The sequence below is a fragment of the Phocoena phocoena genome, chromosome 7 (genome assembly GCF_963924675.1).
Source record: "Phocoena phocoena chromosome 7, mPhoPho1.1, whole genome shotgun sequence".
Taxonomy (NCBI): domain Eukaryota; kingdom Metazoa; phylum Chordata; class Mammalia; order Artiodactyla; family Phocoenidae; genus Phocoena; species Phocoena phocoena.
In genome coordinates this window covers 68,056,028-68,083,797 of record NC_089225.1, presented here as the reverse complement: position 1 = coordinate 68,083,797, position 27,770 = coordinate 68,056,028, and the positions used below count along the sequence as shown (strand labels likewise).

At 34.9% G+C, this 27,770-nt stretch overlaps 1 protein-coding gene across 4 annotated transcripts in view; it reads right to left on the bottom strand.

Annotated features, from left to right (window-relative positions):
* ITGAV (integrin subunit alpha V) overlaps positions 1–27,770 on the bottom strand; it is an 82,687-nt gene that overhangs the window by 18,289 nt on the left and 36,628 nt on the right. For 3 of the 4 annotated variants that reach the window (XM_065881192.1, XM_065881189.1, XM_065881191.1), the window contains exons 5-17: positions 23,293–23,354; positions 21,253–21,298; positions 18,558–18,683; positions 17,648–17,692; positions 16,844–16,887; positions 16,700–16,756; positions 14,182–14,234; positions 13,576–13,778; positions 9,051–9,242; positions 6,590–6,635; positions 4,891–4,998; positions 2,392–2,450; positions 692–846 (exon numbers count right to left, since the gene is read on the bottom strand). In XM_065881192.1, coding sequence (XP_065737264.1) covers positions 692–846; positions 2,392–2,450; positions 4,891–4,998; positions 6,590–6,635; positions 9,051–9,242; positions 13,576–13,778; positions 14,182–14,234; positions 16,700–16,756; positions 16,844–16,887; positions 17,648–17,692; positions 18,558–18,683; positions 21,253–21,298; positions 23,293–23,354 — 1,196 coding nt within the window. The remainder of the gene's footprint in view (positions 1–691; positions 847–2,391; positions 2,451–4,890; positions 4,999–6,589; positions 6,636–9,050; positions 9,243–13,575; positions 13,779–14,181; positions 14,235–16,699; positions 16,757–16,843; positions 16,888–17,647; positions 17,693–18,557; positions 18,684–21,252; positions 21,299–23,292; positions 23,355–27,770) is intronic. The other variant, XM_065881193.1, reaches the window with a different exon arrangement.

The window sequence follows — 27,770 nt, the reverse complement described above, 5'->3', positions numbered from 1 at the left end:
TTTGCTGTGTCTTCTAATGGCTTATTTCCTGGTGTGTTTAGTACTTTTTTTAGAAATGAATTCCTATTTGATTGAATTTAACCTATGGGACCCATACTAGATTGCTCCAGTGAGACCTTGTATTTACTCTTGCAGAAGTCAGGGCGCATCTTTGTTTTGGGAACACTTTAGCCTTGTGGAAGACTCTGGACCTAATGCAGGAGGCTCAGGTCAGACCCCTGGTTTGCAGAAGGCCCCAGGCGAGCCTGAACCCCTGTGCTGGTGTCTGCAAGTACAGCTCACCCTCCGCCCAGGTTCCATCCCTCCCTCCCTAGCCATCCTGGCTCACACACTTGCTTACAACTCATAAGTCAGGTTTAGCCAATGTAGTTTTTTCATTGATTGCTTATGGTGGGGGGTGGGGGGGGTGGGGTGGATTTCTTTTACTGTCTTGAGAGTCCAGCAATATTTAAGAAATATGTTTGTCATAATTTATTCAGTAGCATTGTTGTGGAAAGGCCACATGCAATATCCAGTCTGATAAGCGTAGAAGTCCATTACTCAAGTTTGACTCTTTAAAAAGCCCAATTTCCTCAAATGCATTTTTCTGTCTTCTTTTTGATTTACTACCAAAAAAATTTACAGAAAGTGAAAATCATTTAGATGAAAAGAAAAATTAATAAGTAGAAAGAGATAATGGATAACCTCTTACCCGCAGATATGCTATTAGTTCTTCACATTGCATCTGTCCCCCCCTTGAGATGGTCATGTTCTTGGAGTGACCCGGGGACCTGTTATGGAGAAATAGTGCTCGTCGAATTGCTCCTTTTTGCTTGAGTTTATCCAAAAGAAGCTCCACCTGGAAGTCTATACAAACCAAAGGATTTATAACCAACATAATCTTTAGGGACACCTATCTGTCCTAAATATCTCAAGTTTTCATTTAAACAGAGATATTTATCCCTTAAGAAGTAATCTGCTTCTAACTCAGTAAAAATGTCTATACATTGCAGTGAGATGACAACATATTAATTCTGAATAAATATTTAATAATTAAATAACTGATCCAACTATCCCCAAATTAATGTCATCTATTAAATTGAGACAATAGATGATGATGGTAATAAAACAACTATCAGATAGGGGGGAAATTTGTTCTTTTAATTTAAGCTGAGAGGAGGAAGTTCAGAAATAAAATATATGGATTAAGAATTTTATCACTAATGCAGGTAGCAGGACTCTTGCTGACTGTGATTAAGAAATGTTTACTAATATGCACCCATACCCCTTACCATTACATTCACCATTATGATGAATGAGCAGTTTCCATGACTTGCAACTCCTACTTCTAATGAAGCTATTGTATCAAACTATCAGGTAAATATGTCCCTCGTGAAGCAAATAACCAAATATAGCTGACTGGGTCAAGAATCATCGTAAAATGAATGTGCAGCCAGTGAACAGTCTGAAGCACAGTTGCTAGACTACTGCCTTCTAACATCAGTTCTTCTTTAACTAGTTTCTTCAAAGGAGATAAGAGTGCATATCTTTAAAACCACAAATCTCTAAGTTTCTCTAAATGTTGAACTTCATGTCAAATCTGAGTGAAAAGCCAGGGTCATTTTGCTTCTCGTTCTGTTCCACCCACCCTGTGAGAAATAGCAAGGTCCTGCTTCTGGCCTCTTGAAATTGCCATTTCGCCTGTGCAAAATACTCCTCCAGACATCGCTTAGCTCCTTCATTTCCTTCAGGTCTTTACTGAAAAGTTACCTTCCAGAGAGACCCGTTCTTGCTATACTCTATGTGAACTTTCACGCACAAACACACCCCCAACAGACTCAGTCCTCTATCCGGAGCTTTACTGTTATTCCTTAGCACATATACCAACAAATCTCCACAACAGTTACTTAACTCTCCTACCTTGCTCTCAGAATCACATAAACCATTTTTTTTTTAGAACGGAAGAGTCAAGTTAGAATTTGCTGTGTGGGCTAAATTTAGTGGTCTAACTTTTTCTCCTTCTCTCTATTTCTAAACCACCTCTACTCTGGAGATGACTGGGGCTTCTCTAAGACATAAAGTATAAACTTTTCAGTAGGTCATTGACTTATAAACAATGATACTTATTTCTCCTGGAGTTCATTTGTCTCACAATGATAACTGTTTAACTTTGTGAAGGCCATATTTACCACTAATTGTTCACAATGTCAATAAATGTATTATTTCTGAATTGGCTGAAGAGTTGCCAAACAAAATAATTATGTTGCAATATTAAATGTCTTTAAGCATAAACATTCAAATAAAAAAGCAATAACAACTATTTGAATAGCTATTCAAATGTCCTAAAACATTTTTTAAGTGCTATGTATGCAGCGTCATTAAAATAATATAATTTTTCCATAGAACACTTACTAAGTTTCGTGGGAAGTGCTCCTTTGCCATCTGCCTTTAAGCAGAACCTGACATTAAAACTGTAGAAAAATAAAAAATACATACAAATCCCATAATCCAGGTTAGACATTTTTCCCATTTATATAGCATTACTTATTTATTTGTTTATTTATTTATCTTGGAATTGGAATTACAATTCAAACTTTAAAATACCAAAAAGTCACAATGCCTACAATTAATTTTTATAAAAAGACAGTAAAAGAGATTATCTATGACTCTCTTATTCTCTTATTTATTATTTGAAAAACTCACTATAGGTGACATAATCTGATATTACCATGTAACGGTTTCCCCCTTTCCCCCCAAAATACACAAAGTAGATGAAATTATAGTATATTGCTTAAAAAATTAAATATTTACACTATGCCAGTTTAGGATACCTAATACACTCTCATTCTTCATAATAACCTATTAGATAAGCTATCATCCCTATATTACAGATTGAAAACTGAGGCTTGGATGGTATTAATTTTCCCATTTTCATGGAACACATATTGAAAAGAATTCGAATACAAACTCTGGTCTGTATGATTCGAAAACTTTTGTTGTTGTTACACTTTTGTTACACTGATAATATTCATTTAGCTAGACATTTTTTTATTATCACCCAAATCTCACATTTCTTTTTTTTTAAATCTCATATTTCTAATACTTAGTTCACTTTGTGAAGCCTTATATCTTTCTTTATGTCTTAATATTATTTTTAAAACATGAAGCTATACAGAATAATCTAATTCATCCTTCAGTAATTTAGGCATGTTTCCTTCCATGGAAAGGAATGAGACAAAAGAAAGAGAGAAAGAAAAGAATTTCCTCACCTCCTGTCAAGCTTATAGAATCTGTTGATAAATTTAAATGGGTGAAATGACAGTCCAGATTTAAAATAAATGTCTCACTTATGAAAAAGCCCCATAAAGCTCCCTTTAATTAGCAAGCTCCTCTAGAACAGCATTTTCACAATTTATTACTAGGTTATGACATCAGTTTAATGGGTGTGTCCAGCATCTTAAAAAAATGAATATGTAAAGTTGAGTTAAGTATCAAGGGTAAGATTTCATGAAAATTTTGTTTTAATTACATGCATGTGTTTACTGGATTATGATGTAAAATGTATTTCATCCTACACGTCATATTCGAAAACATATGAAAGCTACTGCTCTAGTTAGTGTATTCGAAGCCTTCACCTTGTTGCCATAATCATAAGCACATCATCAGCAATGTGCAGCAACTTCACCAGGACACAAAGGGTGAGTGAAGGGATGAAAGTCAGTAAAACTTACAAAATCTTGAAAGCAACTTCACTGCCAGTCAATGAAAATGAAGACTAAATATTACTGAATTTTTAATGCAATCCAATGAAAGAAATAAAAATTTTATTATATACATGTTTATTTATTTAATATATTTTATTATAAACAAAATTTTGAAAAATGATTTTAATAACAATAATACATAATTCAAAAACAAAATCAGAAAAAATATCTTTTCATTAGCTCTTCTGAAGGAAAATTTTCCCAGCTTCCAATCATTTTACCCTTCTTCTGTAAGTTCTCTCTGATTTTTCTATGTGAGCAAGGAACATGAAGTGAACAGTGTTTCCCAAAGTGGAGTACTCATGGTGAGGTTTTTTTTTTTTTCCTTTGGCCGTGCCATGCGGCTTGCGGGATCTTAGTTCCCCGAGCAGGGATTGAACCAGGGCCCGTGGCAGTGAAAGTGCAGAGTCCTAACCACTGGACCACCAGGGAATTCCCCATGGTGAGTTTATATATGGGTCAAGACTTTTCATTATTAATTTTATGTTTATTTTGACATGTATGAGAAAGACACTGGTTTCTCTATTTTATTTTAATATGTTTTAAAGTGAATCATGAGTCAGTTTAAAGAAAAAAGCCTTAAGAAAATTATAAATACAGGCAGAATGAAAACATAGCAAAAAAATCATACAACATAGAGAAAAGTAACATACAAATAATGGAAACTTAAGAAATACTGGACTAGAGAAGAATTCAGACATGAAGCTTACAAAAATATATTTTTCTTTAGAAACTAGTAAAAGAACAAATAGAAGACCAATACATTAAAACAAACTATTTTTTTCGTACAGCTAGTCACAGATATTAAATCTGAAAAAGATCATTAGTTTTTAAAAATTAAAATGAAAATGTTCACAGGCTTGTTTAGCATTAAATATGAGTTCTGAAATCTTATTTTTGAATATATTCACTGAGCATGCATAATTTTTTTAAATTAGTTTTATACTAGTTTATAGCATATTTCTAGAGCCTTCTACATATCTTCTTTGGAACAATATTTCTATAGTTCAATCTATGACAAGAAAATAGAGTATACCCACAGAAACTGCTTTAGCAATATTTCAGCCTCCCCCTCCATTTTCAATTGTTTTTATAATGACTGAACCAATAATCACAATAATAACTATTACTAAACAAACATCCTTACCAGGAAACTTTGAGATCTGTCCCAGGCAGTGGGCAGGTTTTATTGTCTTGATTTAAAATGCTAGGATACACTTCAAGGCCAGCGTTTACAGTGATAACTGGTCTGGCCCTGGTTTAAAAGAAAAGAAAAGAAAAAAAAAGTTATTTAAAATGTTAGATTGATCTAAGCATTTCAGGTTCACATTCATTGCATATACAGTGTGATGTTCACTAAAGCAGTGTTTATAATAGCAAAAAGAATGGAAACAACCTAAACTTAGCAGGACCAAATATTCCAGTTTGCCCAGGACTGTCTTGACTTTATCAGTGAAAGTCCCATGACCTGGTAAATCCCCCTCAGTTCCAGGCAAAGCAGGACCACTGGTCACAACCTATCTGAATGCAGTCCATTAAAGCAAGATGGTTAAACAAGTTGTGGGATATCTACCTAATGCAGTGCAATACAGTGGGGGAAATGAGTGCTGTAAAGCCATCTGTGCTAATATGGGATGATAATAGCCAAGACATAATGAGAGGAAAAAAACACCATGGACAAAGGATGCATACACACACACACACACACACACACATAATTTTTTAATGCACAGAATATTTCTGATAGGATATACTAATAAAACTAGTAACTGGTGTGAGAGGAAGTATATTTCTCTTATTGTATGCCCTTTTTACATTGCTTGAATTTTTACCACATGTATGTATTACTTTGTTAATAGCAATTTAAAAAACTGAAACAATAAATTAAAATACAGCTTCCAAAGTTCAGATGCACAGGTTTACGCTCTGTACAAAAATACAGCAGCCTCAAGGCAGTGTATCTGTCTCAATCATGATAAATCCTGGAATCTGTACAGACACAAGCTGCCCCGAGAAGCACAATCAAGTTGACCCATCACAACCTCCACTACATAGTACCAGTGTTAGTTTTCCTGCCATGTATAAGCACAGTCCATAGAGGAGTAAACATCTTAATCTACTTGGGATGCTAGTTGATATTGTAAGGCACGAGGAATTGATGAAATTCAGAGAAATACTGGGAATATGTATGAAGCTGGGAAACGGAGATATGTGGACTTATACATATTGCTCTAATAAAAATATTCATTTGGGGAATCATTACATACTGCCCTTGTGGTCACAGAATGCTATGGCACAAACACCAAGTTAAGTTCTTGTCTCTTAGAGGAAAATGTAAACTCCTATAATTTTAAACTCATATAATCTAAAACACAGGAGAACACCTTTGAACATAATTTAAAGAACAAAAAGGGAAAATTCTGAATGCTTTCCTAAATAAAAAAATCTAGGGCTTCCCTGGTGGTGCAAGTGGTTGAGAGTCCGCCTGCCGATGCAGGGGACACAGGTTCGTGCCCCGGTCCGGGAAGATCCCACATGCCGCGGAGCAGCTAGGCCCGTGAGCCATGGCTGCTGAGCCTGCGCGTCTGGAGCCTGTGTTCCGCAACGGGAGAGGCCACAACAGTGAGAGGCCCGCGTACCACCAAAAAAAAAAAAAATCTATAGCTTTCTCTACTTTGGGATCTCCTTGTATCATTACTACTTGCCTGAAGCAAATCTTAAATAGAAAGAACAAATTTTATCATTACTTCAAGAAAATTAAACTGAAATTCAAACACTGGTGCTTAACTATAAAATTTTCATATAATTCATAATATTCCTATATTACCAGATATGGAAATGCTTACCTGTATAATACAGCTCTATCTACACCAAAAGCTCCTACAATTAAGTCTTAAAAGAGAGCAGAAAAATATGTTAATAATGATTTTTTTTAATTCACATATCATTCCATAAAGCTCTCAACGCATATAATAAAGATACAGACATAGTCTCAAAACTATTCTTCATTAATTGGTTGTAAGACAACATCCAAAAGGCTAAAATGTATATGAAAACTTTAAATATGCTATCATCAATGGCAAACACTCATCATAAAACTAATTTTTTCATCCATCCAGGTAGACAAGAATCTTTTTAATGGATACACAGTAAAATTCAGCAACAATAAGGAAGTGTATACCACGCAAACACACACATCCCCAAAGGAAAAAGCTTTATAGATGCCTGTGGATTTTACAATTTCACTGTAAAATTTCTCTTTTTCATTTACTTATTTTGTTTCAAAAACAAAACAAAACCAAAAAAGCACAATACATATACACTTGATCCTTGAACAACACAGATCTGAACTGCGCGGGTCTACTTATAAGCGGACTTTTTTTCCACTGAGAAAAGTCCACTTTTTGTTCCACATACTATAGCACTACACAACCTAAGGTTGGCTGAATCCGCAGAGGTGGAACTGTGGATACAGAGGGCCGAGTGTACAGTTAGTTATATGTGGATTTCTGACTGCGCAGAAGGTTGGCACCCCTAACACTCACGTTGTTCAAGGGTCAACTGTACTTAGAATGCTTATAATGACAGCAGATAGCATCCAAATCAAAAAGAATAGAATGCATTAGTTTTTATACGTAGCTGGTACCACTGGTTCACAATTAGGAAAAAATGAAATCAGAACTCTCTCTCAGTATACCCAAGCTAAATTTGACGAAGCCCTTTCTAAGCAGAAAAGTACATGAGAAACCATAAAGACAGGTACAATGGATTACATAAAAATTAAGAATTTCTTTATGCCCCCAAAGAAAACATGACAAAACTGAGAAATATATGTAAGAGTTAAGGAGTTAAAACCCTCAATATTTAAGGAACAGCCACAAGTTTAAAAAAAATGAATGAAAGAAAAGAAAAACAACATTCCAATAGAAATGGAGAAAAAAAGATGTAGAAAGGAAATTCATAAAAGTATATATATATATATATGCAAGTAAACAAAAATGCTTATTACCCTCACTAATAATCCAAAACTGTAGATTAAAACAAAATAACATTTTCCACCTATCATATAAAGTTATTTTAAAAAGAAATAAAAGATGACCACCAGTGTAGGCACAAATGTGGGAAAATAACTCACTTACTGCTGGTAAGTGCTTTAAAAAGTTGCAAAACCTTCTTTAGAGGGATTAGGATTGTAATTTGACAAGGTGTATCAACAGCCTTAAAAAAAAAAGTGCCTAATCTTTGACATAGCAATTCTAGAATTTTGTCCTAAGGAAATAATCAGAGGAATGCACCGGAATTATATATAAGGATACAAATGCCCCAAAATAAAGTTAAATAAGATATGATACAAATATTTGATAGAATGGAAAACATAAATTCATGCTTCAGAAGAATAATAACATGGGGAAATAGTAATACTTTAAGTGAATAAAATACGCTAATAACAGTGCATAATTGTATTTTGTTAAAAAAATTATGTGAATGCACTGGAAAAAAGAAAGCATATTGAATGATATGCTTTGCTATATTTTCTAAAAGTTCTATAATAAATATATTACAATTTATAACAAAAAATTCTTGAAATAACAGTAACATAGATAAGAATCAACTTCATGTCCTGTTTCTAAAAGCACTTCAACATGTTATATATTGAGCTCATTAACTGTTTGAACAGCAAAGTAATTAAATTTTCCACATTATATTTCACTTAAAGAATATATCCGTTATGATCCTAGATCCATTAAAATATTCCAAAGTATATAAGAGCCAGAAAAAGGCCTCACTTCTTGTACCGGCACAAACCAGTGGGCAAGCTTGGGCAAATTACCTTTCTCAGTCTTTTTTCTCATCCAGAAAATGACATAATAATGAGCTAAGCTACCTCATATTCCTCACCAGCCTTATTGTGAGAATTTACTGAGATAATATATTTCGTAAAAATCACGATGATTAGTCAAGTCCATAAAACTGCTAGACCATTAAAAACAAAAAGAGATGGCTGACATCTGAAAACTTAGACTAAGCTTTTGTTTATAGCTTCCACATTCTGACATTTCATTACAGACTTCAAGACAATAAAAGAAGTACGTGCTTTCTATTGGAAGCTCCCAGGAAACAGAGCTGTCTGTGCTTTGTATCCCCTCAGTAACGAGAACAGTGCCTTGAGCAACGGCAAGGGCTTGAACAGTAGTTGAAATACTGAATTTAAATGATTTATAACAGAAATCAAGAGAGCAGTAACTAATACTACTTGCTATTAGGACCGAAAAATCTAAGACGCTCTTTGTATTTCTAGGAAAGCACCTGGATATCCATTCTTGTCTATATCCGTGGCTCCTTTCATTGAATAGCCGAAGCTTGGTGGCATGCTCCGAGCAGCCCACTTCCCTTCAAGGATCTGAGATGGTACCGCATTCAAGCCTGTGGGTCTTCCATTGAAAATATAAACAATTCCTTTTTTATCTTCACCCCCATATGGAGCAGCAATTGCAATATCTGAGGGGGAAAAGGAAGAGGGGAAGAGGGGAAGAGGGAGGAGAGGGAAAAGAGGGAGGGGAGAAGGTGAGGAAGAAAGGAGGAAAGGAGAGTGGGAGGGAGGACGGCAAGGATGGAGAGAAGGAAGTCTTAGTACTCATCGTTATTTCTGTGGAAAAGATCTTAACATCTTTAGAACCCATGTATCATGTTTATCGGTTCAAAGTTCAGTAGGGTACTCTTTTTTTTTTTTTTTTAAAACCAATGCCATAAAACCTTTATTTCCACTGGGATCGCATGTACAATTCTCTTCTCTTTCTGGGAAAGAACTTTTCCCATTCCCCATTCCAGGACACATCCTGGCCATTCTCTCCTCTCCCTTTGGCTGGGCTACCCCATGGGACCTAGGCGACTTCCTGCGGCCGGGAGTTGCACAGGAAGCAGAGGCAGCTGTGGTCCCACGGCACCCTCATGTGGTGATGTCCAAGATGACAACCTGCTACTCAAAGTAGGAAGTCCTCCAAGAAGGAATGAGTCCTCTGGGCAGCCAGGCTCTCTACTTCAGGCAAAGCAGCCATGCGTGGTGGCAGTAGGGTACTCTTAATTCAAAAGCAACAACCAAATTCAAGGAGATTCAAGCAAAACTGTATGGAAATGACATTAATTTGGAGCCAGATATTCCAGTCTGTCCGGGTTTGTCCAAGCTTAATTAATCACTTGGACAAATCGCTTAACCAGATATTCCGGGTCTGACCTTGGACAAATCGCTTAACCATTCTGGACCTCAAATGCCTCATCCTTAAAATAGAGGGGAAGGGACATGTAAAAAGATTCCTCTAAGGTTCATTCTAGCTCTTAAAATTCTAGTTAATTTAGTTGGGCATGGTTTTCAGGTTTTTTGAGAAGTCAACCTGACTCAGAAAGTTGAAAGTTATGATTTCATCTCTATCTTGCTCAACTTATACTGAAATGAAATAAACAATAAAAAGTTTGAAATGCTTTAAAAACAAAACAGTACACCAAATAGTCACTATGACCTTTCCTCACTCTAGAATATATTACAAATAACTATGCCCACTTCCCTCTATCTTTGCTGGTTCCACCCTGGACAAGCCATTCTCATTCTTTGCCTGGACCCCTAAAGCAGCCTAAGTGGCCTCCCACTTCTACTCTTGCCCCTATAATCCATTCTCTTCAAAACTGCCAAATGTTAATATCATGTTATCTTCCTTCTTAAAATCCTTATTTCCCAAAGCATTTACGTGTTACCTGGTTTGTCCATTCATCACCCCACTCCCAACCCCAAGTCTACCCTCACTCACTCTTCCTACCAATCCCGGCCCTTTTCTCTGTTTCTTAAACTCAGCAAGCTAGTCCCCATCTCTGGATTTATACTTGCTGTTCCCTCTGCCTTAACAGTTCTTGCTCCAGAGCTTTTCAAGCTTTGCTCCTTCTGTTTGTCCAAATCACAGTTCAAATGTCATCTTGTCAGAGAGGTCTTCCCTGGCCATGCTATGGAGCAATGCACTCTCCCCTCTCCATCTAGGTACTCTATCACGTTACCTTGCCTTTTTTTGTTTAAACCCACAGCCTTTATCACTATCCAAATTTCCCCTTTATGTGTTTACTCTATGGCTCCTCCACAAAACATAAATTTCATGAGAGCAAGGATGTGTCCATCTTGCCTATGATAGCCCCTATGTACCAGCCATTCCAAACTGACTCTATTTACTTAATATACCTGAAATGTTTTCAGCCCCCTCAATGCTGCAACCCCTGAGACATCAAAGACACCTTGGTCACTCGTCTTTTCTTTAAGACCATCATGCCCAAGAATATCTCAAACACTGTGATGACTACATTCCAATGTTTACTTGTTCACATTAAACTTGCTCCTACTGACGCTAAATTCCTTAAGGACATGGATGGGCTCTAATTTATCCTCTCATTTTTGGCAGTTAGAACAGTGCTTGGCCTGCAGTAAGCACCAACTAAGAATTTGTTATCCTTAAATAAAAAGTAGTATTTAAATTATGTAAGAGTCCTTCCTTATCTTTTTCAAGTTTCAAAAGATAAATATAACTTCTAAATTGACACGTGCATTAAGAAAGTTTTAATTAAAATACAATTTTCCAACAGAATATGGCTCTACTGTTGAGAGATGGTTTTTAAAAATTCTCCTTACCTTTTCTAAACCTTTCATTATTTTGTACATTCTAATCATCTTTTCTCTTGGCTGGTATCTGTCTAGTCTGGAGAGCCCTACTTTTTCATGTCATCAGTCTCTTCCTTTGATCATTTTAGTTTCTCTTTTCTGTGTTTTTTCCCACTGCCTTTCTGGAGAAGTATTGACAAAAACTCCACATAATTGTGGAACATAATTTTATTGTTTTGCTTTCGGCAACCCTCTTGATGATACGTAGGGTTTTTCCAGTGGGTGTAAGTGGAAAGGGAGGAAAACAGCAGCAAAGACATAACAAAGAGTCAATGTCATCAGGTCTGAACAAGGAAAAGATACAGGTTACAACTAATACTTCATTATATGTATATATAAACTATATATACATATAAACTACAAATACATATATATATACATATAAACTATATAAATATAGTTATATAAATAACAGCTCAGATCATTTTCTCCTGAAGACACTGTCATTCACAATCTACTCTTTGGGACAATAAGACCCCCAGGAGACACTTTGGGAGAATAAAATCATCCTCTATGGTATCTATCTCTAAAAGTAAAATCTCTTTGTAAAATCGTTGTAAAACTTCGATATTTTTTAGCTGTCATTGCTTATAATTTTTGTGTTCACAGATAATACATTTTAATAGAAATAGGGAAAACAGGATGAGATGTTGTCTGGATCCTGATATTAAAGAAACATTCTTTAAAGTGTGTGGAATATCCTCAATTCAAGGTGACAGCAAACATGTCCAGGCTCTACCAAAACACCTGGAGACAGGCCCAGCTATAGCAAAGAACTCAGATGTGTTCAAGGTAGAACCTCGAATCTGGCCCTGTGTTTTCTAGGTAGTCTTTGTTATCAATAAGTAATGATTTGGTCTGTTCTATAGTATTCTTTTACAGTTCTATGTTGAACTTTATACCAGAATTCCATTTGATTTACGTTAAGTTCTCTTGGTGGTAAAAAATCTTTAAGACTATTTTAGGAAGCAAAATGTCCCCTTGAGTAGTTTTTCACTAACAATGAAAACTTCTAGGGTGAGAGATGACACTTCTAGTGTGACATAAAACTACCCACAAGGCAGGAGTGGGGTCTTGAGGCCAAACAAACATTTTCCTACTACTAACTGGGAGATTTGAGAGTCATCTGCATTTTTGAAGCTTTCATCTTAATTTATAACTTTCTTTACATTTTCAGGGGCATATCCCTATATATTGTTGATTATATAAACAAACCAACAGTTCAATTCTTCATTTTGTGACCTCTAGAAAGGTTTTTAGCAGTATTCTTTTTTAAAAAAAAACTTGGTAATTTGTAATCTATATTTTACTCTATAGTAGATGCCAAGTTTGATTTTTAAAGATATCTACAGCTATTAATTAAATTTTTAAATGGGACTATTATAAAACACTGAGCTTATACCTTTTTACTTGTCCCCATGAAGGGAGGTATAACCTCCCTCAGAATATTCTGGACAGCTGCAACAATAAAATATTAGTGGCAAATAATACCTTTGAGGGATGCATTAGGGTCAGCATTGCCTTGACAATATGCCTGGGAGCATTTTTTACACTTGTATCCAAATGGACAGCAGAGGGCACTGCTGCTAAGCAGGACAGAGACACAGAAAATCACCAGCTCACACTGGGCTCCCTGGGAATGCAAGCTCCTTTCTAAAATGAACCACTTTGATAAACTGGGAGATGGAGACTGACATATATACACTACTATATATATAACAGATAACTAATAAGGACCTACTATATAGCACAGGGAACTCTACTCAATACTCTGTAATGACCTATATGGGATCTAAAAAAGAATGCATATATATATAACTGATTCACTTTGCTGTACAGCAGAAATTAACGCAACATTGTAAATCAACTATACTCCAATAAAAATTTTTTTTTAAGTTAACCACTCTAACACTCTAATTTGAGGCTGCATGAATAATAACTCATGAGAATCAACTTTTGAAAAATTTGCTCTGATTTTTAAGGAAAACGAGCAACTTGTCATTGAACCTCGTGTGTCACTCAAATCCTTCTTTCCAGGAAGGAGGTTTGTTCAAGTGAACTTCTATGCGTGGGGTACAGGACTTTTCCAGGTGGACACAGAAAATCAGGACACACAGCTGTTATAAACTTTGACCTTACCATTGAAGCCGTCCTGGTCCAGATCTCCCAAAGGGGCTATGGCACTGCCGAACCTTGCAAAGACCTCAAACCCATTCAGTTTGGTTGTCTGGAAGTCTCCCGAAGCTCTCTGCAGAGACACTGAGACCTGCCCCACCTCCTGGAGTTTGCCATCGGAACCACGATCCATGAAGAGAGGCGCTCCAATAAATACGTCTGCGTAACTAAAAAACATAATCTTTTTCACCAAAAGCAAGATCAAATTCCATGTGACTACTAATAATCATTTTCTTTCTTATTAAAACTCAAGTTTTCCTCTTTCTACAGCTCGTATAGCCACATTTGAAATGATCATTTCTAATTCAAGCCTTCCTTCAGCTCTTTTAAGAAACTATGAGTAATTCATAAAGTTACTTTATTCCTTCATATTATAAAAGCTATTGAAAGAAATTATTAACAACATAAAGGTTTTCTAGTATTTGTGATTAAGGTTGCTTCAAATCGGTTCCTTAAATAGAAAGATTAGCAGGAAGGGGACAGAGAAACAGAAGAAAAAATGTTTAGTTTTAGTAAAGCGTTCATAAACACAGAGGAAAACTGTTTCTGGAAACATTTTTTTAAACTTACTCATCCCCATTAATGTCAGTGGCAGCGACAGAAAATCCAAAATATGCAGCCATCTGGATAATAAGATGAAAATGAAATGTTTACATTTCATCCAACTAGCTTAGACAGTTAATATTTGTTGTATATTTATGAAATAGAAAGGGTTATTTTTTTCTCTGCATATAGTGCTTCAATCTAAATTTCTTCTTTCGTTTATCCTACCAAAACAATGACAATCAGTTAATGAGGCTTGCATACTCTCCTAGATTTACTGGCAAGACATAGCACATGTATATCATTTTGGTGTCTTCAGCACATGCCATTTAAGTCCAAATACAATCACGCCTCCTTCCAAGGCCCCACCTACTGTCTCCCTTCCTCTCCACTTACCCAAAGCACACCAGACAAACACACTACCAGAAAGAGAAACAGTCACAAACAGATGTTTCAAATGAACCCAAGAAGTTATAAATGATGCCTATGCAGTAAAAATAATAATTATTTATAGGTCATAAATGGTTCTTCCTATGTGAAACCACTACAACTCTAAAGAAATTACTGTTCGGAAAGATAGAGACTGGAATTCATTTTTGTTTCACATCTCAATCAACTATGTGCCAGTGGTTTTGCTTTTGAATTACACACAGTACAAATGTACTTGGTTTTATCATGGGCTTGTTTTGCAGAGGGAGAAAGAATGTCCTCTCCCCACCACAGGAGACTGCTGGCCATCACAGACAGAGCAGCCTGGCTGGAAATACATGTGAAAAAGGAAAGTTCTAAAGAGACTCCGACATACAAAACTAGGAGAGGTGAGAGATTAAAGACAAACTAAAATGAAGGATGAGTCAACATACCAAAAAAACGTAAAGTTAGCAAAGCTTCCAAAATTTGATTAGCTGAGCTATCAGGAGGGAATGATATGGGAGATTAATATGTTAATCTATTTTGAATTTATACAGTATAATTGAGAAAATGAAAAGTGCAATCTGTGTTCAATCACAAGGTAATAAAGTGCATTGTATTTGGGGTACCATGATGAAGTGCTGACTGGAATTTAACAGAATACTATTCTTGGGCCTTGGTCTCTCAGGGCATCAGGCCTGAAACTGTAAAGAAAGGATGGCATTTACTGAGACAAGTCCTGGCCTGGGTATTATCACTAAAATATTTTCCTTTGATTCTCACCACAACCCCATGAGCAAGTTACCAGTATCCCTATTTTTATACATGAGCCACCAGATTTACAGTGGGAAACACCCTGCCCAATGTAGTAGTGAGTAGTGAGAGCCCACGTCTGTCCTAATGGAAAGCCCGTGCTTTCCCCCACAAAAGAGCTGAGGAAGAACAGAGAAAGAAAGCATCAAGGATCAAGTACAAGATCCAGAGACACACGTGGTCATCGGACAGGAGAAGCTGCTTGAGATGAAGAAGTCACAATAGCACAAAGGGACAGCCACCCCTGCCACAAGCCTAATGGCTGTCAACTGCAGGTGTCAACCCTGACCACCACACAAACGGGAAGAGGTTACTGGGGACCTTGGGTCTAGTTTCCCATCCTATCAATCCTCTCACAAAGCCCAACAGAGTCAACTGAACAAGAAGTGGGCTTAAATCCCAGATCTGCAAACTGAGACGTTTTTTCTCTACCTATTGATTAATTTTTCCTTTATCATTACAGGCGTACCTCGGAGACATTGCAGGTTCAGTTCCAGACCACCACAACAAATCAAATAGCCTAATAAAGTCAGTCACACAAATTTTTTGGTTTCCCGTACATATAAAATTTACATTTACACTATACTATATAGTCTATTAAGTGTGCAATAGCATGATGTCTAAAAAAAACAATGTACATATCTTAATTTAAAAATACTTTATTGCTAAAAAATACTAACCATCATCTGACAACTCAGGGTTGCCACAAACCTTCAATTTGTAAAAAACGCAGAATCTATGAAGTGTAATAAAATAAAACACAATAAAACAAGGTATGTCTGTACTAACTTACCACTTCAATCTCTGAGTCATACAATACAGAATATTATAAAACGCCTGTAATTGTAGAGAATGTCTAGTACTAAGTTTTAACTGAAGAATGTTTTATTTCTTGTAGCACAAATGAAGTTTACTTGTAATATCTATAGTAAACACATCTGGGCCACGCTTTGTTTTACATCTAATAAAATTAAAAGGCAGAGATCATTTTTTAAACGATAATTTAATATCATCAGCAAGGAAAAAGGAATTTTTTGGTTTTGTATGTGTGCAATTAGATTCTGCATTTCCTTTAAAAAAAAAAAAGCTATTAGGGCAATTACAAGTCTTTACTTAAACAAATCACTTTGGTTAAAACAAAGGAGAAATATTTAAAGCTTATTTTATATCTATAATATCAAATATTAAACAGTTACTATATATTGAATATTAAACCATCAGAATATTACTAAGAAAAGTTTTAAAGACATTAGGAAGTGCTGGTGTTAAAATGTTAAGTGAGAAAAAAAATAAAACAAAACACAACACTTTAAAAGCATACCTGTTCACCAGTAAAATTGTGTAAGGAGGACATATTTTTCCCATCATAAATATAAACCTGTGCAGGAAAAACAAAAGCATATGAAATAGAGTAAAATATAAAACAACCCAGATATTTTTAGAAAACACCTTTTAACTTTCCTACCATTCCCAAAGTCCTTGCTGCTCTTGGAACTCCTGAAACAAAGTCTGAAAAGAAAAAACTTAATTACTCATTTTTAAGGCCAGTATTGGCAACTGCAGGAGTAAGTGGTTATGTCAGAAAGCTTTAAGTATTATTTCAGTAGACAATGAGTAAGAGATTTTAAAAACTTGGTACTCCATAATAAATGACCCCAGCATTTTTTAACCACAAAGTCAAATCTTTAAGAAACATGGAAAGATTCTTGAGAACCTCAAATAAATGCATGTGTGCCCTCAAGGTATTCACAGTCTTGTGAAAGAGAAGAGACAAGAGAAAAGGGCTTAAGAATGAAGAAAAGCTAAACATACAGTAATGAAAGATAATTCAGAGCAAAGTGAAACAGGGTAGAGGTAGCAGTGGCACAGAAATGTGATCAAAATCAGGTAGAGCCTAGGATCCCCAGATTGAGCTCTGAAGATGAACAGAGAGAGGATGGGGTAACAGCCTTACTGACAGAGCTTGTAAGGTTACAAATTACGGGCCTGAAGAAAGAAGAAACTATTAAACTATGCCTCTCCAAGAGAACTGAATCTGCTGAAATCAAGAATGAAGGAGCTGAAGAAATAACTGAAGTGCTGGGGCCTGGAAAGGAGCAGACAAGAGGTCACTGAGGCCCTCAGCCCCCTTGGCTGCTAGAGAAAGTTTACCAGAGACCAAGCTCAATATCAAAACTCTTTAATTGCTGAAATTTTTCTATGCCACTTGTTTCAAATGCTTAGCCTCATTTTTTTAAAGAAGATTAAATATAGTTCAAGTGCATCATACCATCTATGCCATCACCGTTGAAATCTCCGACGGCCACTGAGTAACCTAAAGGGGAACCAAAGGTAAGACACCATCAGGGCAGGACTGGTTATCTTCAGCGTACTTGCTGACTAAGCTTTCCTGGAAAATATCTTCAAGTAATTCCTTTAATTATGTAATATTTTGTCCTCTAGGAGTAATAGATTCATATGTATATGACAAATATATCTTAAAGAAAATAATGGAGTTAAATACTTAAACAGTATATCTCTGTTAGAAATATAAACCTGTTTTATCAACTTTACAAAGGAGTCAGTTAAAAACAGGGTAAATCTGCATTCATCATAAAGAAGCGACAACAGGTTTTCTCAATCAGCACAATACTATTTCTGTCATGTATTTTTTGGTTTAATGAATATGAGAAATTTAAAGAGAGAGAACAAAAGTTAATAAATCCTAAACCAAAACTGTAGTTTAACATAGTGAATAAAAGTTCAGGAGTCAGACTGCCTGGGTTGGAATCTCAGAAAAGCAAGTTACAAGTGAGGGGCTTTAGGCAAATTATTTTGCCTCTCTGTGCCTGTTTCTTTATCTATAAAATGGGAGTAAAACATGAGGACACTTTCATAGACCTGTTGTGAGGACTAAATGAGTTAATACAAGTAAGCACTTAGAACAATGCCCAGGACGGGTCAAGCATATCTTAAAGGTTATCTATTATTATTATCATTGTGTTAATAATCATCCTCTTAAATTTCAGTTACTGACATACAGTATAACCTAAGTATTCATAACAAATATGTTCCCTATATTTTAAGAAAATCTTAATCTATTTCACATAAAAGATTTTCCTACTGAAAGCAGCATATGTAAATACAGGACAAATCCACCACAACACCAGAAAATGAATCCATATTTTGATTTTACCTACCCAAGTAACTGTCATCAAAAATAGCTTGTGCAGTCCGAGTTGCTAACTGGTTATTATACTTGATGCTATAAACTTTGGGGTCATATTTAGATACAATTTCTGCTATTTGATCTGAAATGAGCTGACCTGAAATAAATACAAAAAATAAATTATAATTTGAAATGTGTGGACCTGAAAAAAATATATAAAATAAATGACAAGTTTCTAATGGGAACTTTATGACACAGATGATGGAGAGCACCTGCATGAAAGAAAATAGATTAGATATGTCTTTCTAATTATTAGCCTTAAATAACTCTTCTTCATAATACTAAATCTGAAATTTGATTATTTTTAAGTCATAATTATTTCTATTCAAGCTAGTACTTAAAATTACTCTGCTAAAAAACAAAAATTTATAAATGCAGAATTAGTTTTAATTCACTAAAAAAAAAATCAATGTTAAATAAATGGAATCATAAAATCAAAGATTGTTTCCAAACCAAATTTCAAGTTAGAATTTGAAAAACCTACTGAAATAATTACTTTTACCTTCATAATAATTTGTTAAACTGATTTGTTTAACAAGTTATTTGGACACTTTTATGAAAGCAGCCTGAATGAGTGAGTTCACTTTTCTTCCCAACCTTAAGTTATTAAGTACACAAGAAATCCAGAGAACTACATAAAAATCGACTGCCTCCCTGCCCCAAGAAAGGTTGTTTGATTTATCAAATGCCATCTCCATAACATATGAAAAATAATCTCTTCATTTCTGCTATTTCAGAAAGAAAATCATAATAGCTAAAGATATTAATCTTGTTCCAATTTTTCCAGTCACATAAGCTGAGTTTGTAGGGCAGAAACACTTTCTGTCTGGGTCACTACTTTACCCTCTGTGCCTAAACAGTACCTAACACATAGGAGGGATTCATTAAATATTTCTTGAATCAAAGAACACAGGAAAACTTATCATGTCTTTGGAATAAAACACCATTATAATTTTCTCTATTCTTACAGAGACAATTCTGAGATCTATAGAAAAATTCATCCTAATATCTTACGTATTCACGGTGAAACGTGCTGATTTTAATCTTATTAAAACAAAATATTCTCCGCCCAGTCACTGAGTTTTCAGTTACATATTATATACCATTTATAATAAATCTCTAGTGAATATAATATTAATAGTATCTGTCCTAATTTATAATAAACAGGAATGCATACATTGTGCATGCTCAAGGTATTAAAAGAACAAGTCATTTAAACATGTTCACAGCTGTGTCTCTTAAAAAGGCAGAGTTAACAAAGAGTCCTGACTCAGAATCACAAAATCTATCTTTGGTTCCCTCACATGCTCATCAGACACTTCCCGCCCTTCCACTGAAGAACATACCTAGCAGTAAAGAAGAAAAATAAATCCATGTTTTATAGCTAATTAGAAAGCATTAATATCTATTTTCTTACATAGAGTCAGAGCCGCTATTTTAATTTTTATTGTAAAACTGTAAAACTCAAGTATAATTTTCCTAAATCATTTCATTTTCCAAGAGGTACAATTCATAGAAATTCAAATTTTTCAGTTTTAGTATGTTTCTCATACTGATCCTCTTTGCCTGATTTTTCTTTTTCTCCTTTGCCATCCCTTCCAATTTTTCACTTATTCCCATTTCTCATTCCTTCTTATTTTCCTTCCATCCTGTTTTCCTTCAGCAAATCTCTTTTAGTTTCCCTTTCTATAAAGCAAAAGCACGGGTTTTCCTACAAGGAAGCAAGTAAAGAAAGCAGAGTGCAGAATACAGAAGTAAAATTCAGAATCAGAAAGTACTTGCAAATCAATATAGTCATAGATTTTCCAGTTCTTCCAAATATTGACAATGCTTGAATAACAGAATCTGGTAAATGGCACTTTTTAGCAGAAAATAAACATGTGACTATATTGACTAAATAAATGTGTCTCTAATGATAAATGAATCATAAACTAAGAAAATAAGCAGATATAGTTACCTATTTTCAAACTGTCAGAAAATAATGATCTGTTATACATTTGTTCAAATGGTAATTTTATTAGTCCTCAGAAAATGACTAAAGAACGTAGTGTTTTATCTTTACATCAATCGTCAATGCCAGTTTAATATATTCTTTTGAAACTTAATAAGATACTCTATTTAAAAAACTCCCCAAACACAAAGAAATCATTCTTGATGTCAGCGATTAATGAGAAAATAACCATTTAAATATTTTAATGTGCAAATTCAAATTAAGTTTAAAACCATGAGCTTTTGGAAGGCCACAATTTACCTATTACAAATCAGTTCCACACACTTTCTAATGCTTAATTACATCATTTCCTCTGAAGTACAGAGATGAAAAAGTACATATCATAAACAATAAAAATAAATTATTTTATTAATTTACTTTATAATTTACTTTTAAAATATTCAGTTTATTTTCTACTAGGAATATATATAATATACGTTATATATTATGTTATATATTTATATATTTTACATACACCTTATAAGATGTTATAGTCCTTTTTAAAAAAATTGTATACAATTTTTATACAATTTATACAAAGATAGTGATTATACATTTAAATTTTATTTTTCCATTTCTTTGTTTAAAATAATTTGAAAGGTCTCATAGGCACATGATAAGCCAGATGAGTCTGAAACACAGTCATTATTGGGTAGTTTTTGAAAGATTAACCTACCTTGCCAATAAAAGCTACCAGGACCACCAAGAAGTACTCTGTCGGCCTAGATTAAATCAAACAAAAAGATACATATTTTAAAACAGGTATCTTTAAAAATGGAGAGCAATGTAATAAACATAAAAGCTACATATACAAGTATATATGTATATATGACATATATATACAAATATTATATGCATATATTAAACACGTATATATTAAAGCAAACAAAATCATAAGTCTTAAACTCATCTAATTCAGTAATTTTCACTATACTTTTTCTAAAACACAATGCAATAAATATCAAAAAGGAAACTTATAATATATTCACTTAATATGTGAAAATATACAAACATATATATACATATAGATTCGTAGATCTTGGCTGCTTCACACACGTAGTATGAAGTGCCATCAGCATAGTATTATTGGTTACAGTAAGAAAAAAGTCACTCCTTAATTCTGTATATTACCTTTGTGACTACATAGGCAAATTTCCTTTCTAATAATCAGTAAAAATTTTTCAGCTAAAGGAAAAATTTTAGTGTCTTGCATATCTAAACAAGAGTGAGGTTAGAGGGTAAATTTTTCAGGGTATATTATATATACAAATTATACTTGACTAGCATTTCTTACATCTGTAACAAATTATAAGTATCTAATTCAAGGTAGTTAGTGTTTGAACATAATATTTTAAAATTTCCTCTTGCTGGAGGTTAAGAGAAAATTTTTCTCTCTCCAAATGGACATATAGCCTTTCAAGCTTTCAACAACCTCTGGCCATGGCTATGTAAAAGATATTTCTAAGTTGTCTGCTTTAAAATGACACCATTTTTCAGAAATGAGTTGAAGAAAGCAAACAGTTAATATAGCAATGACTGTTCATAGTATGGGAATATATCTGGGGTTATAGTTGTACTGGCATAAGTACAGAAAATAAGGACACTTTTTGCTTTAGTACAACACCTATTTGAAAACACATCATATGAGCTGAAACCTAATATGCATTAATATACTTTACCTCTCTTTGTTTTGCTTCCTTAAATTTTAAATTATAAGTAATTATGAATAAGCTTTGAATTATGAATTTCAAATTGAGTGAATTAAAATCAATTACTTAATAAGGAGAGTCAACTATAATTACCAGTACCTCATCTAGAAAAAAAATTTTAATACAGACAAAATACAAATTTAAAAAAATAAGAAAATGCTTTATTAGTTTTTCTGAATCATGATTATAGTTTCTGTTGTTTTAATAAATTTAAGGCACTTCTGTTTGCATTTTCTAAGAAAGCCATATTAAGCTTTCTAAGGAAGCTCTACTTTTAACCAAGCAATGTATTTTTGAGACTTCTCTAGGGGTAATTAATAGTCTCAATTTGATATTCAAAATGTTCATATATCCCACAAAAAAGAAACCCCAACACACAAAAGAAAATTACATAAAGAAAAGTACTTAAGAAAAATTTCCTCTGAAAATATAAATGGAATTCTTATTTTTAAAAAATAGCTTAAAAACTATCAACTAGAGAGCATATCAGCTTAGTTAAAAATACATAGAGCCCTGTATATGAGATTTCTTACAATAATTAAATTGCTTCAACTTTACTTGTTGCCTGTAGGCACATAATAGATGGTAAATAAGCATGATTTTCAACTTTTATGTAACTAAACTCTGATTTTGTAAGAAAGCTCCCATTGCTAGCTTTTATAAAAACTCAATTTCAGTCAAAAATAGAAAGGTTTAATAGTCTATAAATTTATCCAACTGGAAATTCTAATATTAATATTAAGTCATAACAGCTATCTATCTTCTACTCAGGAGATTTTCTACTGTCCTTCATTCCATTTTGATGTCTATTTCAAACAAGCAATGTCTCCTAGGGAGAGAATAATATAAAGCAACGGATATCAAAATGCATGGGTCATTTTTATTAGCTGTTTTCATAAAACAGGTAATAGTTACAGAGAATCTGAAGTATTAACCAGTTAATTTTTAACCATGGCTTAGATAATAAGGTAGATCTGAATCTCACTCAGTCTTAAATGAGAACTTACTTTAGTAAAATCAATGCTGAATCCTCCTTGACAAAATCCCTGTCCATCAGCATCAATATTTTCTAAAATAAAAAGATTGGAAATATACACAAACCCCAAAACAAACAACACAAAACAAAACATAAGAAAAATCTGATATCACTCTAACTGTAAGATAATGTACTAGTCTCTGAGAGTGTTCATTCACTCAGGCACTTAATGAGTTATTAACACATTCTAAAAAAGTTAGTATGGGTCTTCCCTGGTGGCGCAGTTGTTGGGAGTCCGCCTGCCCATGCAGGGGACACGGGTTCGTGCCCCGGTCTGGGAGGATCCCACATGCCGCGGAGCGGCTGGGCCAGTGAGCCACAGCCGCTGAGCCTGCGCGTCTGGAGCCTGTGCTCCGCAACGGGAGAGGCCACGGCACTGAGAGGCCCGCATACCGAAAAAAAAAAAAAAAAAAAAGTTAGTATGCATGTTTACCAGCACCCATTAATCAGAAATGGCAACAGAGAGAGATGAAAGTACCTGAACCAGTCAGCAGGGTACAGAAAGATCACCTAAGATGGTGGATTTCAAACTTTTTATTTTTAACCACAACCCACAAGATTATAGTTTATATCATAGCCCACACAACCCAACATACACATATTATATTTCATTCCATTTTTTAAAAATTACTAGTTATGACTCATACTTTGATTTCATAAAACAATGATGAGTTTTAATCGAGTTAAAAACTCCAATCTGAAATTTCTATTTCTTACTATTATTCTCCTACAGTTGTTAGGTCTTCACTAAGTTATTATGAATACTTAAAGGAGATACCTACATTCCTGATACATTTCCTATATATACATTTATATCCAACAACAACAACAAACCTGAAAAAAAGTAGTTCAGAATTTGGGGAGATGGCCAGACCCTAATTTAATACTCTGCAATGAGCAAAATACGAAAACTACTCTCACAACACATTTAGAAAGTCAACTTTTTTAAACATGACACTTTTTTTTTTTTTTTTTTTTTTTTTATGCGTTACGCGGGCCTCTCACTGTCGTGGCCTCTCCCGTTGCGGAGGACAGGCTCCGGACGCGCAGGCTCAGCGGCCATGGCTCACGGGCCCAGCCGCTCCGCGGCATGTGGGATCTTCCCAGACCGGGGCACGAACCCGTGTCCCCTGCATCGGCAGGCGGACTCTCAACCACTGCGCCACCAGGGAAGCCCTAAACATGACACTTTTAAGTATTCTCCAAATGATAATAGACTCAATTGTTTTACTCCTTTATACTCAATTATTAAATTGGCCAATAATAATTAACTCTAATTAATAATAAATTAACTCTAATCATGAGTAATACTGTACCTAGAAGTAACAGTGAGCCTGAAGACTCTTCCTTGTTTTATTTTGAGGATAATAAGCAACAATGAAAAACAGCTGCTCTTCAGTCATCAAGGAATTCTTGTAGTCAATGTCACAATATCTAAATAATTTTGCTATAGTATTCCTGTATTTGCCACCCAAATACAGGAACCAAAAATATCTACTTTCAGTCATGAGGACAACTCACAAGAATTTTTGTCAAATAATCCCATCTAAAATTTTGAACCCATTTTAAAACCTGGGAACTGCCCCAAGATTACACACTTAATATCTAAATTTAGAATTTTTTTTAGAAAATAGCCTCAAGAGTATAATGCTACCCCAATGTAAATTTTTCTAACCAAGAGGCAATGGGAAAATGCAGGGCTGGGGCTTCCAGTGTCTAGTGAATCATACTAAGGAATTCTGCCCTGACCTCAAGTCAGCCGTTTATTTCCTTTATTCGAGTTGCATCTGGGGAACTATTTCAAGCTATTTATAAAGACATCCTTTTTTGATTATCATACTGTACAATTATCTACTTTATTTGGTTTCCCAGAACATCCAGCTAGAAACATAACCGTCCTTTAAAATTTTAACAGGTACCTATTAAACAGTGCGAATGTAAAGAATTTTATGTTGACTATAATCTACTTCAGTGAAGGCTTTTGTTTTTATTTCTATGGACAATTAATATTTCTGCTATTTGTTAAGCCTGACAATATTATAAATAATGTTATTGGTTATGATAGTAAGAGCAGCTACTGTTTATTAAGCCCTTAATTTCTGTGAGCCCAGTACCGTACTAAAGCATTTAAAATCTTTTAAAATCTATACAGCAATTCTATGAGAGATACTATTATTAGTCACAATTTACATATAAGAAAACTGAGGCTCACAGAAATTAAGGAACTTGACTCTGGTAAACCATCTAGTAAATAAAAGAGCATGGACCTGAGGTGAGGAGTGTCTACACCACTAGGCTGCAATATCTCAAGCCAGAAGTGCATTTATAATTCCCTAAGCAACCGTCAAGGGGAAGAAAAAACAAACTAGAAATCACAACTGAGAAAAATCTATATGCAAATAACATTATCATCAGAAAGTAGACAGAAAGAACAAAGACTCAGTCTGAGCATGGAGATGAAAGAGTATTTCAATCATATGATTTGTGGTTCAGGCACTTTTAGAACAGAAAGACATTTAGCCTATTGTACAATGCCAAGAATGGTCATAGATACAGTAATGAGAAGCCAAAAGCAAACATAATCAGTAATAAGGTAAACTTTTATAGAGTGACGTTCCACAGATCCATATAGGTCACATTAAAAACAAAAGCATGAGGTGGATGGACCCAGAGTCTGTCATACAGAGTGAAGTAAGTCAGAAAGAGAAAAACAAATACCGTATGCTAACACATATATATGGAATCTAAAAAAAAAAATTGGTTATGAAGAACCTAGGGGCAGGACAGGAATTAAGACACAGACGTAGAGAATGGGCTTGAGGACACGGGGAAGGTTAAGGGTAAGCTGAGACGAAATGAGAGAGTGGCATGGACTTATATATACTACTAAATGTAAAATAGATAGCTAGTGGGAAGCAGCTGCATAGCACAGGAAGATCAGCTCAGTGCTCTGTGACCACCTAGAGTGATTGGGAGGGTGGGAAGGAGACGCAAGAGGGAGGAGATATGGGGATATATGTATATGTATACGTATAGCTGATTCATTTTGTTATAAATTAGAACCTAACACACCATTGTAAAGCAATTATACTCCAATAAAGGTGTTAAAAAAAAGAAAGCAAACAACAAACAAATGAACAACAACAAAACCCACAAACTACCACCACCAAAACAAGCAGTTATCAAGAAGTTGGCAGTGTAGCCCTACAAAACTGGCAGCCTCGCGTAAAATCAGCCACTGGGTTACACAATTTATTGAAGTATGAAAAAGACATAAAATACAAAAATAGCATCTCTGAAGTCTTTTGCCTAAATCAGCGTTTTACCAGTGATGAATCACCCATGACTATAGATATACAGGTTGTTGGCAGAGTGCAAGAATATAACCCAAGTTCTGAGATTCCCACTCTTGAGCGTTCTTCTCTGGGCAGGTTGCCCCTTGCACTTCGGGCTGCAGGTAGCTTAATACTTCAAAGGTTGAGCCCTAAAGTACATATAATGATCAAGAGATACTGAAAGCCAGCTTATTAGGAAGAAAGGCATTCACTTTGATATTTTTAAGATTGTTCTCTCTGCTTTTTCTAATATTTGAGGTATTACTATTGAGATCGGGGATCAGCAAACATCTTCTGTAAAGGGCCAGGTAATAAATGTTTTAGGCTTAGGGGCTATACAGTCTCTGTGGCAAGGAATCAACTCTCCCTTTATAGATAACATGTAAACAAATGGGTGTGACTATGTTCCAATAAAACTTTATTTACAAAAACAGACTCACAAGCCATAGTTTGCTGATCTGATTTGGATGTTAAATACTTCAGAAAATAAGGTTAAAATGTCTGTGCTTAAACCAAATAAGTGAAAGCATTATGAGCAGCTACATCATGCAGTCTTAATCCTTTAAATACATGTTAAGAAGAGAACTGGTCGTTACTAAAGAGGCAAAATGATGAAAAATACTAGCTGAACATGGCAGTATATCCTCAAGGGATCATCGTTAGAATGCTTGTCTTCAGAAGGGTTCTTGTCTTCTTACATCAGGAATTATCCAAACCCGCACTTTTTTTTTTTTTAAAGTGTTTCCCTTGTAATGTTTAGCAATTTTCATGACATGTGAATAGTATTCTAAGCTATTAAATGGTAGAATGGGAGCTGTCTTGTCCTGTGACTATTATTTTTTTTTAAAATAAATTTATTTATTTATTTTTGGCTGTGTTGGGTCTTCGTTTCTGTGCGAGGGCCCTCTCTAGTTGCGGCGAGCGGGGGCCAGTCTTCATCGCGGTGCACGGGCCTCTCACTATCTCGGCCTCTCTTGTTGCGGAGCACAGGCTCCAGATGCGCTGGCTCAGTAGTTGTGGCTCAAGGGCCCAGTTGCTCCGCGGCATGTGGGTTCTTCCCAGACCAGGGCTCAAACCCGTGTTCCCTGCACTGGCAGGCAGATTCTTAACCACT